This window comes from Mobula birostris, chromosome 2, assembly GCF_030028105.1.
Source record: "Mobula birostris isolate sMobBir1 chromosome 2, sMobBir1.hap1, whole genome shotgun sequence".
Lineage (NCBI taxonomy): Eukaryota > Metazoa > Chordata > Chondrichthyes > Myliobatiformes > Myliobatidae > Mobula > Mobula birostris.
In genome coordinates, this window is record NC_092371.1 from 167840499 (window position 1) to 167854799 (window position 14301).

General features: G+C 41.3%; 1 protein-coding gene and 1 long non-coding RNA gene across 4 annotated transcripts in view; one reads left to right on the top strand and one right to left on the bottom strand.

The window, feature by feature from the left end:
• b3galnt2 (beta-1,3-N-acetylgalactosaminyltransferase 2) overlaps window positions 1–6684 on the bottom strand; it is a 37641-nt gene extending 30957 nt beyond the window's left edge. For all 3 annotated transcript variants that reach the window (XM_072251052.1, XM_072251051.1, XM_072251050.1), the window contains exons 1-2: window positions 6470–6684; window positions 928–1045 (exon numbers count right to left, since the gene is read on the bottom strand). In XM_072251052.1, the coding sequence (XP_072107153.1) occupies window positions 928–1045; window positions 6470–6578 (227 nt within the window). In that variant the 5' untranslated portion in view covers window positions 6579–6684. The remainder of the gene's footprint in view (window positions 1–927; window positions 1046–6469) is intronic.
• The window catches only part of LOC140193903 (uncharacterized), a 54117-nt gene continuing 46256 nt past the window's right edge, over window positions 6441–14301 (top strand). Inside the window, exon 1 of the long non-coding RNA XR_011884986.1 lies at window positions 6441–6525. This is a non-coding gene — a long non-coding RNA (uncharacterized lncRNA). The remainder of the gene's footprint in view (window positions 6526–14301) is intronic.

A 14301-nucleotide genomic window follows, 5' to 3' on the forward strand; every position in this document is an offset into this window, starting at 1 on the left:
AGAAACATTTTATTTATTGTAAGTAGAGATACAGCACAGTAACAGGTCCTTCTAGCCTAACAAGCCCAAGCCACCTAATTACGTCCATGTGACCAATTAACCTACTAACCCATATGTCTTTGGAATGTGGGAGGAAACAGGAGCACCCAGAGGAAACCCATGCCGTCACGGAAAGGATGTACAAACTCCTTGCGGACAGCAGCGAATTGAACCCAGGTCACTGGCACTGTAATGATGTTACACTACTACACTTTGTGAATAAGTTTTTGACTGTTACACTAAGAAGAAGTATTTCACCATCAAAGCATCTTTATCACAGAGTCACAAGAGAGCTACAACAAAGAAACAGCCCCTTCAGCCCATTGAATCCACAGTGACCATCCTACCACCCAGTCACACCAATCCTAGATTAATCCATTCATCTGTACTGGAGTGAGATGAGAAACTGCTGCATACTTGTTTTTGCAGAAATGTGGCTCCAGGACAACATTCTATGCAACATTAATCTTCAGGCCATGCCACTAAAGGACTTGTGCTAATATTATTTTGTGACTTTAAGTACTATATGTGCTGTGTCTGGCTGTATATACAGTGCTTTGGTTCGTTTAGCTGCATACATGGGTATGGTTGAATGACAATTAAACTTGAACTTTAATTCCCACCTCTGCCTGTAAGGAGTTTGTACATTCCCCCCATGACCGTATGGCTTTCTTCCAGGTCCCCACATTTCAAAGACAGACGGGTTAGGATTAGTGAGGTGGACGTGCTGTGTTGGTGTTGGAGGCATGGGAACACTTGTGGGCTGCTCCCAACACATCCTCAGTGTTCGTTGATGCAAAATGATGCATTCCACTGTACATGTGCCAAATAAAGCTAATCTACACTCTTTATTTTTGAAAACTGCTGTGTTTGGTCAAACACACTCACCGGTGGTTCAGTTCTGGTACGTGGCCCAGCCAAGTCTTCCGGAGTGCATTCCGCAATTCACGATGGTGACGAGCTGACAGTATCCCAATCACAAGATCGTACTGGTCTGTTGTCCACTCTGCAATAAAGAAAGCCAGCATCTCGTTAAAGTAGAACAATTTTCAATTGTGTTTTGCCTTTGATGACTGCAGTTTATTACAAAACACTACCACCAATTGGCAATTGCTTTATTATTGTCACATGTAGCAAGGTACAGTGAAAAACTTTGTTCTGCATACCACCCATACTTATCACTTCAAAATCCAGGTAGTACAAAGGGAGCAATAGTAACAGAATGCAGAATATAGTGTAGCAGTAACAATTACTGTTGAAGTACATCACAAGTAGACAATAAGACACACGGTCAATGAGGTAATTGAGGAATTGTGCGTTCAACCATCTCATGCAACTTTGAATACACCCATCCTCTTTGATAGAGTGTCAAGGGATCTTTACGTCTCGATTTGGTAACTCAAAGGCACCATTCCTGCAAGATATTAAACAGTGCAAACTCTTCCTAATTTGGTAACCCTGCTGTCTGCTAGAGGGCAGGTCATTGTCAAGTTCTTCTCAACCAGCTCCTTTTTGCTTCGTGAGTCACAGTGTGGATCCTACCCACCTGGAGGCAAAGTAGACAATGTCTCCAAGAGAAATGCAGGAAGAAACACGGCCATTTTTTGATCTCACTAACACCTTTGACTTCCTCAACTGAGAAGGAAAATGGAGCAACCTTCAAATTTTAGAATTTTAGAATTTGGCTGTGCTCAAATTCTTGTCCAGCAGATGCCTGCTAACTGACAGTAAGCAAAACTGTGGTCCTCAGACTGAGATGGTGGACAATTCTCAACATTTTTCCTCAATCTTTCTTGTTACCCTGTTGCACCACACTTCCAACAAACTTCCTACTTGCATGAAGCTATTCAATATGACAAACAGAAAACTGTTCACTGTCACCATCCGTTAGTCTTGCAAGACCATGGATCTGCGCCTGGAAAGTCTTCACTCTCCAGGGTGCAGGCCTGGGCAAGGTTGTATGGAAGACCAGCAGTTGCCCATGCTGCAAGTCTCCCTTCTCCATGACACCAATGCTGTCCAAGGGAAGGGCATTAGGACCCATACAGCTTGGCACCAGTGTCGTCGCAGAGCAATGTGTGATTAAGTGCCTTGCTCAAGGACACAACACGTTGCCTCAGCTGGGGCTCGAACTCACGACCTTCAGGTCCAATGTCTTAACCACTTGGCCACGTGCCCACACTCACTGTCACCACTCAGAACCAAAGATGTTGCAGATTTAGTCACTGAGCTTCAGTCCTCAGATAAGGCTTACGTATGTACACATTGGAAGTCCAAGCTACAAGAACACAAGGGAATAGGAGCAGGACTCCATCAGGCTTGTCAACCCCACCCTGCCATACAGTGGCCTCAGCTCCCCTCCATTTCTCCATACCCATCTATTCCTCAATCTATCAACATTCGAAAGTTCAAAGTAAATTTATTTTCACATCCTTCTTATAGTGTGACATAACTAAAGCTTTACAAGCTGTCCCATAGCATGCCGGTCCTGGCACTCTGTGCCCATGCAACGAGGCTAAGCACCCCATGTGCCCCATCCACCACCTTCTCGACCAGTGCTGCCACCTTCAGTTTCAGATTTATTTATCACGTGCACATCAAAACGTACACTGAAATGCATCGGTTGCATTAACAACCAACACATCCAAGGACGTGTTAGGGCAGCCTGTAAGCATTGCCATACATTTCGGTGCCAACACAGCATGCCACCACATTCAGCCGAACAGCACAAACCCAGGACAGGCCACCTCCAGTCCCAGGCCTGGACAAGCACTCTCACAGACATCGGGCCTCAGAGAGAGAGGAAGTTGTGGGTGATGGGCGGGTTGTGAGAGGAGGGAAGGGGTAAAGGAACAAAGAAAGGGTGGGTAGAACTGATGGAAGATAAAGGAATCAATGCTGATGCCGTCAATTTGGAGACTACCAAGGCAGAATATGAGGTGTTGGTCCTCCGTTCTGCATCTAGCCTCAACGTGGCAGTACGAGTGCCCCTGGACAGACATGTCAGTGTGGGAATGGCAAAGCACACAATTCTGGAGGAACTCAGCAGGCCAGGAAGCATCAGTGGACTACTAGAGGTGTTGTGGATAGACATAGATTACAAAAGAACATCGATAACTTGTAGAACTGGGCTGAGAAGTGACAGATAACGTCCAATCTGCAAAAGTGTAAAGTAATGCACTTTGGAAGGTCAAAATTGAAGGAAGAGTACCGGGTTAATTGCAGCATTTATAGCAGTGTGGAGGAACAGGAGGATCTTAGGGACCATGTCCATAGATCCCTCAAAGTTAATAGGGTGATTAAGTTCAAGAGCTGCAAGAACATGAGATAGGAGCAGAATTAGGCTCTTTGGCCCATCGAGTCTGTTCCATCATGGCTGATTTGTTATAGCTGCAATGTAATGCTGCAGCTCTTTAAAACTCTGGAGTACTCCACACATGGAGTGTTGAGTTCAGTTCTAGTTTCTGGAAGGAAATGAAAACTTAAGAAAAGGTGCACAGAAGATTTATCAGGACGCTGCCTGGATTAGAGACGATGTCTTATGAGGAAAGGTTGAGTGAGCTAGGGCTTTTCTCTTTGGAGCGAAGGAAGCTGAGAGGTGATATGACAGAAGTATATAGGATGGTCAGAGGCATAGATAGGGTGGACAGTCTTTTTGCCAGGGCAGCAATGAGGGCATAATTAAAGGTTAATGTGGGAGTTAAGCATAAGAGTGATTCAAGATTCAAGATTGTTTAATGTCATTTCCAGTACACAAGTGTAAAGGAGAATGAAATAATTGTTACTCCAGATCCGACATGGCACAAAAAACACAATAAATATGAACGCAGAAGATAGTTTATATACGTAGATTGATTTTATGTCCATAACATGACAATAGGCACAGGAGCATCTGTACATAAGGTGACTCTAGCAGGAAATTATATAGTGGTGGTGGGGTGGGTGGAGGTGTTGATCAGCCTTACTACTTGGGGAAAGTTAACTATTTTTGAGTCTGGTGTCTTGGAGTCTAAAGGATACCTTGCTAGAATCAGCAAAGTCAGTGATTCCTAAAAAAGAAAAAAAGCACAAAGAATAAATGGATGACAGATGAAATCAAAAATCTAATGGAAGAAGGGAGACGGAAGAAAGCAAATCCAATAGAATATAAGTCCTTAGATAAAAAAGTTAAAAGCTTATGTCAAAAAGTCAAAGAAGAATGGTTAAACCAGGAATGTGAGCAAATAGAAAGAATCGCTATTACTGATCCAAAAAGGTTACATCAACAAATCAAAAATATCACTGGTAAAAAGCTCCTCTGTTCTTCAGGAGGATGTTTGAAAGCAAAGGACGGTACCATTATCATAGAAAAAGATGAGATTATGAACAGATGGACTGAGTATACTCAGGAATTGTTTGAAGACAATCGAGGTGAAAAACCAGAAATTAAGAAAAACATTGAAGGTCCAAGTATTTTAAAATCGAAAGTTTGTAATGCAATAAATAAGATGAAGAAAGGAAAGGCAGCAGGTCCTGATGAATTAGTAATAGAACAAATTATCGCCCTTGAAGATTATGGAATTGAAAAACTTTCTGATTTAATCAATGACATTTATGAGACTGGAATAATACCAGAAGAAATGAAAAAATTCAGTACTTATCACTCTTCCTAAGAAACCTGGAGCAATAGAATGTGAATTACATAGGACCATAAGTTTAATGAGTCATATCACCAAGATACTTCCAAGAATTTTGATGACAAGAGCTAAAAGTAAGATACAAGCTGAAACAGGTAAAGAACAATGTGGTTTTGTGAAAGACAAAGGTACAAGAAACGCATTATTGATGTTAAAGGATATGACCAGAACGAGCTATTCAAGTGCAAAAAGATTTGTTCGTTTGTTTTATCGACTACACAAAAGCATTTGATAAAGTGAAGCACAATAAGTTATTCAAAATATTACAGGAAATTCTAGATCTAGACTTGAAAGACCTCCGCCTAATCAGAAATCTGTACTGGGAACAAACTGCCGCTGTAAGAATAGATGGAGAAGTGAGTCAGTTTACGAAAATCAAGAGAGGCGTTAGACAAGGGTGCGTTTTCTCCCGATTTATTTAATGTGTACAGTGAAACAATATTACAAAAAATAAGAGACATCTTGGGAATCAAAGTTGGCGGTGAAAATATTAATAATTTCAGATATGTAGATGACACTGTGCTAATTGCAAGTACCGAGGAAGAACTACAAAACTTAATTGATATTGTCGTTGAAGAAAGTGCAAAAATGGGTCTGTCTATCAACTGCAAAAAGACAGAATGTATGGTGATATCCAAAAAGAAGGAGAATCCTATCTGCAGGCTGAGAATAAATGGGGAAGACATAAAACAAGTACAGAACTTTTGCTACTTAGGAAGCTGGATGACACCAGATGGCAGGTGCGACATGGACATCAAAATAAGAATAGGGATGGCAAAAGGCACCTTTACGAGAATGAAGAGTATAATGACCAATACTAAACTAGGCATGACAACCTGCCTCAGAGTACTGAAATGTTACGTTTATCCATTTATGTTATATGGCTCAGAATGTTGGACAATATCTAGTAACATGAGGAAACCAATTGAAGCAGCAGAGGTGTGGTTTTTGAAGAAGATGCAAAGAATATCATGAACAAAATGAATATATAACGAGGATGTCATGAACAGCGCAAGCACAAAAAGAGAAATAATGTATGAAATCATGAAAAGGCAACATAACTTCATTGGACATGTAATGAGGAAAGAGGAGTTGGAGTACACTGTAATTATGGGAAAGATTGAAGGGAAGAAAGCAAGAGGAAGACAAAGACAAATGATGAATGGAGACAGCAGCCAGAGAACTGGAAATGAATACCAATGAATTGATCCACTTGACCCAAAACAGGAGTGTGTGGGCCATGGCAGTCAAAGCTCAAACTGGGCACGGCACCTGATGATGATGATGATGTCTTGGAGTAGGTTAAAAGGTTAGCACAACATCGTGGACCGAAGGGCTTATACTGTGTTATATAGTTCTATGATCTCAGGATCTTGTCCTGAAATGTTAATTTCCCTTCATGGATGCTGCCTGACCTGCGGAGTTCCTCCAGCTTTTTGTGTATTGCTCAAGATTTCCATCATCTGCAGAAGTTCCTGTGTCGCAGCGTGGTTATGGAAAGTGGAATTCATATGGGAGGGCACAGGGAAATCCTTGCCATAGCGGCAAGATGGAGCGAAAGTTCTCAAGGAAAGGGGGTGACGAATGAGAGGCGGGGCTGATTGGGCTGACGTCACGCCACCCCCTCCAGCCGAGTAGTGACGTCACTCTCCACGCCCTCCCCCAGCCGCCAGCAGGCGACGTCACCCCGCCCCCCACCTCCCCCCCCCCCGCGCCCCACCGGGCGGTTCAGTGACGGTTAAATGCACCATTACCTCGCCACTGGAAGAAGTGGCCGCGCATGGAGTCGATCCGCAGGCCGAAGTGAACGGTAATGGCGAGGGCACAAAAACAGGTCGCCGCCAGCACAGCCACGCTCCGCATTGATTGTCATATAAGCACCGTTACCAACGGCTCCACTTGCCCGTTGTCCACCGACAGTGCAGTCGATGCTTTCTCTTACCACTAATAGCGCAGGGGGCCTACCTATCGCATGTTGTGCGCAGCCGTGTTCTGCGCGGTGGGTTCTGGGAGTTGTAGTTTCTGTTGGTACTGTAAATCTAGGAAGCAGATGCTGGAAGCTAACTTAATATTTTAGATGGATAACGTTTGAACAAAACTAAGAAAAGTCTTGCTGGAGTGTTGTGGAGCCGTGACGTTAACTTTGTTCCCCTGACTGATCTCCTGAGAATTCCCAGCGTTCTTTGATTTTATTGAAGGTTTTCCAACAGCTCTTGATTTATTTACACATTTTGATTACCCTTGAATTCAAGGGTCAACTTTATTCGTCATATACATTTACATGTATTAGTAGTTTTGGCGCAACATGCGTTCAGTAATCAAAGTTCAAAGTAAATTTATTATCAAAGTACTGTACATATGTTTTCATATGTAACCCTGAGATTCATTTTCTCACGGGTATACTCAGTAAATCCATAATAGAATAATTACTATAATAAGATCACTGAAAGATTGCACCAACTTGGGCGTTCAGTCAATCTGTAAAAAACTACACTGTAAACAGAAAAGAAAATAAATAATATATAACTAACTAACTAACTATCAAGAATGTGAGATGAAGAGTCCTTGAAAGTGAGTCCATAGGTTGTGGGAACATTTCAATGATAGGGCGAGTGAAGTTATTACCTTTGGTTCAAGAGCCTGATGGTTGAGGGGTAATAACTGCTCCTGAACCTGGAGGTGTGAGTCCTGAGGCTCCTGTGCCTTCTTCCTGATGGCAGCAGTGAGTAGAGAGATGGACGCAGCCTTTCGTCGACAATGCTTCATGTAGATGTGTTCAATGGTGGGGAGGGCTTTACCCATGATAGTTTGACCCATATCCCCTATTTTTGGTAGGATTTTCCATACCAATCAATATACTGTACACAACTCATCTATAGAAGTTTGTCTTAGATTTCATGCTGAGTCTTTGCAAACCCCTAAGAGGAGGTGCTGCTGTGCTTTCTTCATAATTTTATTTACGAGCACCCTTGACAGATCCTCTGAAATGATAACACCAAGGAATTTAAAGTTGCTGACCCTCTCCCACTTTGATCTTCCGAAGAGGACTGGCTCGTGGCCGTCCAGTTTCCCCTCCTGAAGTCAATAATCAGCTCCTTGATCTTGCTGACATTGAGTGAGAGGTTGTTGTTGTGGTACCACTCAGCCAGATTTTCAATCTCTCCCATATGCAGATTTGTCACCACCTTCATTTTGCGGTACAACAGTGGAGTCATTAGCAAACTTGAATATTTATTCTTTATAATTATTCTTAATTAGTTTATAAAATAGTGGTTATGGAATAAAATCCATAGTTGCCGCCTTGTAGGAATGGATTCTCTGAGAATGGTCTACTCCTCTCTCTGATTAGAGTTTTGGTTTAAATTCTTTTACCTTATTGGTACTCCATAGTTTCTCAATCCTTTGTTTTCAACAAGTTGTGGACCAAAATTCTTTTCCACAGCCATTTTCTTACCTCAGTAAGTATCTTGAATTCTGACATTTTGTGTGAATTCCACCTGAAATACTGCCATTGGCATTTTGAATCCCCTGTGGTTGTGTACATTCAACATGCTCAGATGTTGTTGGATCCCTGTTCCTGTTTCATTTTGAAGTCTGTGTTTAATAGCATGCATTCATATCTGCATATTCTTGACCTTGCATTGCGATGCACAGGACTGGAAGAAACTGCTGCGGTTGTAAACTCGGCCGGGTCCATCATGGACACCAGCCTCCTCACCATCGATGACAACTGCAAACGATGCTGCCTGAAGAAGGCAGCATCCGTGAATTACAGCTGTCCCCATCCAGGACATGCCCTCAACTCACCACGACCATCAAGCAGACCCACACTCAGTGTTTTCAGAACAGCTGCTTCTCCTCTGGCATCAGATTTCTGAACAGTGCATGATCACTACCAAGGTATTTTGCTCTTTTTTTTTGCTACTACTTCTTTTATCTTTTATATATTTCTTATTGTAACTAGTCGCAGAAGGCAATGGCAAACACTGCTGTAATTTGCCTCGTACGCGGTTCCCCACTACGCCAGAGAGGTGTGGAGGGAAATCGTCCGCTAACTGGAGAAACTCCGGATGCGACCTACCTTTCCTTTAACTAGTATAACTAGTATTTATGTATTTCACTGTACTGCTGCCACAAAACACATTTCACGATAATGAATGTTTCTGATTCAATAGCACTGACATTTTAAAAAATCTGACCTGTCCATTTCATTCTGGTGCATCAACACTAAAGTCATCAGCCTCAAATCTTTTTCTCCACAGATTCTGCACGTCCAGCACCTTCTGTTTCTATTTTACTGATTATGTAGTCAAATGTAGGAATGTTGGCAGTGCTTATAGGTAGGGATCAGATTGTCTTGCTATTGAGTGTAGAAGATCCTTTCTAAAATTATCTGTGAATCCCTGAATTAGAAGATCCCATGCTCGTGTCCTAGTTAAGACACTTGAAGGTGTAATCCACACCCTTAGGCCTTTGTTTTGTGTGAACTGGTTTCTGTGTTTCTGCTCTGGTATAAAATTAAAATCTGACCCATGATCCAGTATTTATAATTCTTACATGGTATAAATATTATGTTCAAACAAGAAATTTCATGGCATTATGTCAGGGATGATAAATTTGATTGATTCAGTAGCTCTTACCCGCTTTCAAATCTGAGCTGTCCTCTTCATCCTGTACTCCATTTAGTCATCAGCTGAAATCTTATAAACTGTTTTTCTCCATGGATATTGCATGTCGAGTATTTCCAGCATTTTCTGCTTCTATTTTAGTGCTGATTATCTCAAGCATTTCAAAAATGCGAATGTTCTGACTAAAGAAATAACATAAAACAGTGCATCTGTGCAGACCCCTCAGCCATGATGTCGTGCTGAACTTTTAACCTACTCCAAGATCAATCTAACCCTTCCCTCCCGCATAGACTTCCATTTTTCCTTCATTCTTGTACGTATGAGTCTCTTAAATGTCCCCAGTTTATCTGAATCCACCTTTAAATCAAGTGGTGGATGCGTGCTCAATTGAAACACAGGAGGAATTTGGATAATACATGGATGGGAAGGGTATTGAGGGCTTTGGTCCAGGTGCATGTCAATGGGACTAGTCATCTAATTCAGCATGGACTAGATGGGCCAAAGAGCCTGTTTCTGTGCTGTAGTGCTCCATGACTATTGATGCTGTCTTGGATAAAGTACAGAGTTGGGCCAGCACTGCATGACCTGATCCAAATTCATTTGTTTTTATCAGAATGCACATCTAGCCCAAATTGAACCGCTCACACATGGTCTGCTCACATAGGGTCTGGCCCATATAGCCATACTCTAGCTTCTAAGTTACAACAAAAAAAGTATTTTATTGGCTGTAAAGAGCTTTGAGGTGATCTGGTGTTAGGAAAGGAGTATAATGCATGTTTCATTCACAAAGAAGAAAAAAGAAGCTCCAGACATGTATGATAACTGAATATCTCTTTAATTGCTTCATAATCTGTACTAATCACCAAACAGGATATGACCGATCAATTTGCATATCTGAGTTATGATGTAAGAAACTAAGGTTGGGACTTGATTTTCATTCAGATTTGTCAGAGATGCAACGTTAAACTTAACAGGTTGAGGTGAATTACAATATTTTTATCATGCAACGGTGCAGCATGTTTCAATTGCTTCCCATGTGAGTGGTGTGTTGGAAAAGAATTAAAAGACCATAAGAAGAATCTTTGTGCTTTTCTCCCAGGAAGTAGGACACAAGGATTGACACAAAGTTTGAATTTTTTTCCTTCAAAATGTTCTTTCATATATCAGTGTTCTTAATAATTTTCAAAGTAAACAAAGGGCAGCAGACTCAGTACATTTCTCACGGCTTTCTACGCATTATCACAAAACAGGGCAAGTTTGTTGTACCCCAGTGCCAGATGTTGTTTTACTTGATCAATTGCAGCAAATTACTTTACAATATTTTGTCAAAGTTAGTGACTTAACTTTGAATGTCCATCTCTATTTGACCTGCCAGCTTGTTCTCCCACGCCCCCCACCTTCTGCAGGCCTCTTCCCCATTTCCAGTTCTAATGAAGGGTCTCAGCCCAAGATGTTGACTGTTTATTCCCATCCATATATGCTGTCTGACCTGCTGAGTTCCTCCGGATTTCCATTTTGCTTGTGATTAGGGATTACACTTTCTGATCCTTATCCATAGGGGCGTGATTCCACTCCCCAGTTCAGTCCCCTCTATTTCTGCTGCACTGTGCTGTAGCTGTTGGATGTGATGCATATTATCTCTTTTGCCTGTATCTCCCAAAATTCTGATCTCTGCTATCAAGATGACCCAGGGCAGTGAACACCTGAAACACACACCCTCCATGTCTCCTTCCAACTCCCTGAATGCACACACTCCTTTCCTCAGTGCTGCTGGTGATGGAGCGAGCAGGATTAAGTGCAAGTTTACAGGATGCAAAAGGAGGTGCTCTTTGAAGGCTTGTATGCTCAGCCCACATGTTGATGCAAAAAACAATTTAAAACAATGGCAGACATCAAAACTATGTGATGTCCCAGTGAATTCATCTCTGAATGGCTGCTGGTAAATTGGTTTGAATATAAAACATACAACAGTACAACCCACAATATGTGTTGACCCTTTAACCTCTTCCAAGGTCAATCTAACTCTTCCCCTTTCTTTTATCCATGCATCAAATGTACCCAATGTATCTGCCACTACCACCACTCCTAGCAGCACATTTTACCACTGTGTAGAAAAACTTACCTGATGTTCTCCCCCCCCCCCACCGCCCCCATACTTTCCTCTGAATACCTTAAGGTTTGGAGATTATCAATTAGATTCCACCAGTTGACTGAGAAGAGTACTGAAATATATTCGATTGAATGTCCAAAGGCCAAATCTTATACATATATTATCACTACCAAGTTATCACTGTGCTGAGTTTCACACCAAGTAAACAATGGGTACTGGGCTGTAGCACAAAATAGGTAACAGACTGGTAGCCACTGAAACCAGCGAAAAGGAAAATTTGTTTAGTATAAAATCAGGATGCCAATTCATTAGTTTTCCACTCCAAAAGCAAATATTCATCTGTCAGAAACACCAATTGATTAATTAATTTAGAGATACAGCGCAGAACAGGCCTTTGCACCTCCCATTGACCCACCGATTTAACCCTAGCCTAATCATATGACAGTTTACAATGATCAGTTACCCTACTAACTGTCTTTGGTATGTGGGAGGAAACTGGAGCACCCAAAGGAAACTCTCGCCCACATGGGAAGAACGTACAAACTTTCTTACAGGACACTAGAATTGAACTCTGAACTCCAATGTCCCAATCCGAAATACTGTCAGGCTAATGTTTGATGTCTCCTTGGTGAGTAGGTGTAGGAATGCCACAATCATGCTCCAGGTACACATATGACAAAATCAGTTAAGCCCTCCTTCACGTGGTCATTTGAGGATCTGATCATCAACTCCAACCATATTCGTACTGGGTGTATGAACTGCTATACAAGTTGTGTGTGTATGATTAGGAATAAATTTGAAGAGAGATTTTACAACAGGTACAAACCTGTACAAACAGGTACAAACAAGGAGCAACATATCAGACAGCTACTGTATCTCTGGGAGGGAAAACTGGCAAAGGAAAATAAATGTGCTTTCCATGAGTAATATTTCTTATAATGAGGGATGAAATGACATATTACAAATGTACTGAGCCTGGGTTTTTTCTGTTGAAATCGAACAGATTTCAAAATTAGGTTTTAAATATACTACAGGAGTAATGACATAGTCTGGGATGTTAAAGCAAGTATTAACATGTTTTATCACTTGTTTTAATACGTAATTACTGGTAAACATGTTAAAAAGAGAAATTTGCAAAGTTTTAACTGTATCTCAGTCATTTCTCATTCATGTGATTTTAAGATCACCCAGCAGGAGGAGATTGGTATTTCATATGCAATCTTCATTTCTGAAAAGAGTACTCCTAAACAGACCACATTTTTGGTAACCAAGTACATTCATGAATTGAAGTGTGTAGAGAGGGGCCAGGAAGCTAATCCTGGCGTGGTAGTGTAGGAGCAGCACTGTATCATAATGTGAGTGTAACGCTCTCTTACAGCGCCAAAAGCCCAGACTCAATTCTTGCCACAGTCTGTAAAGACATGTCTCCCCATAACTGCATGAGTTTCCTCTGGGTGCTCTGGTTTCCTCCCACATTCTAATGACATACAGGTCAGTAGGTCACATGGATGTATTTGGGGAGTGTGGCCTTGTTACTATGCTAATTCTCTAAAAATAAAACTAAAATTATTAAAAAATATATCCGAGATATGAATAAACATGAGAAATTTTGTGTCAATCAGCCTGGAAGAGTGGCACCTGAGTTGTGAGCCTATATAGAGGTACACAATTGTTATTAGAAAGTATAAACTGATGGAAGTGGGACCATAGGGTGGTAGCTCTAATAGAACAATTTTAGGACAGATGGTCTGGAAATTATTCTGTATGCAATGCTGAGGACTGGGATGGACTGATGAGCGAAAGGCATGGAATCATTTATTAATGAATCAGAGCAGTGGGGTACACAGCCAACTTACCTTCTGCATCTGTGAGAACCTTGTGATCAAGAAACCTTCATAAACTAAGGATATGCAACACACATCAAAGTTGCTGGTGAACGCAGCAGGCCAGGCAGCATCCTTCATCAGGACGAAGGGTCTTGGCCTGAAACATCGACTGCACCTCTTCCTACAGATGCTGCCCGGCCTGCTGCGTTCACCAGCAACTTTGATGTGTGTTGCTTGAATTTCCAGCATCTGCAGAATTCCTGTTGTTTAAACTAAGGATATCCTCCCTTTCTAGAAAGTCATTAGTTAAAATTGTTTTCTAGAAGTAGTTAAAGAATAACATTAAGGTAGTCGTTTTTCTCCCCTCAATCATGAAAACATTAATGCTAACACATTGCAAGATTTTTCTACCAGAGCTTACCAACTATAGTCAGACTTACTCCTGAAAAATTCACAATATATCTGCCTACTTCTGTCCCATCCATTCAAGCAATCTAGCCCCCGCCACCTCTCATACTTTTAAAACGAATAATTTTCTTTTTGAATTTTTTTTCAATGGACTGCAATTCTTTTTCCCCTGGATATTGCTCACTGGCACTGTTGAAGGGATTAATCTTTCACTCCTGGAGACTCCAGGGCAATCCTGGAAAGGTGGCAACTATTTATTGACATTTTGTTTTTTTTTATTCAAAAAACTCTTTGTACCAAGATGCTTGTTCCAAGTCTGCCTCTAGTTTTGAACATGAAAAGCAAAGTAACATGACATGGTTGATAAATAATGGCTAATTGTGAGTATCCATCTCTCCCTTAATATGGGAATAGCTGATAGCTTTGGCAAACTACATTTCCCCTTTAGCATATTTTCAAAAACATTTAAAAAGTTAAAAGAAATAAGGTAAAATAAAATGGAAATAAATCAAAGGGAGGGGGAGCCAATGTTGATTGATTTTTTTGTTATGTGAGGATTACTAAGTGCTGAACTTGGAAACACGATTACCCAGAATGCACAATCACCACATCAA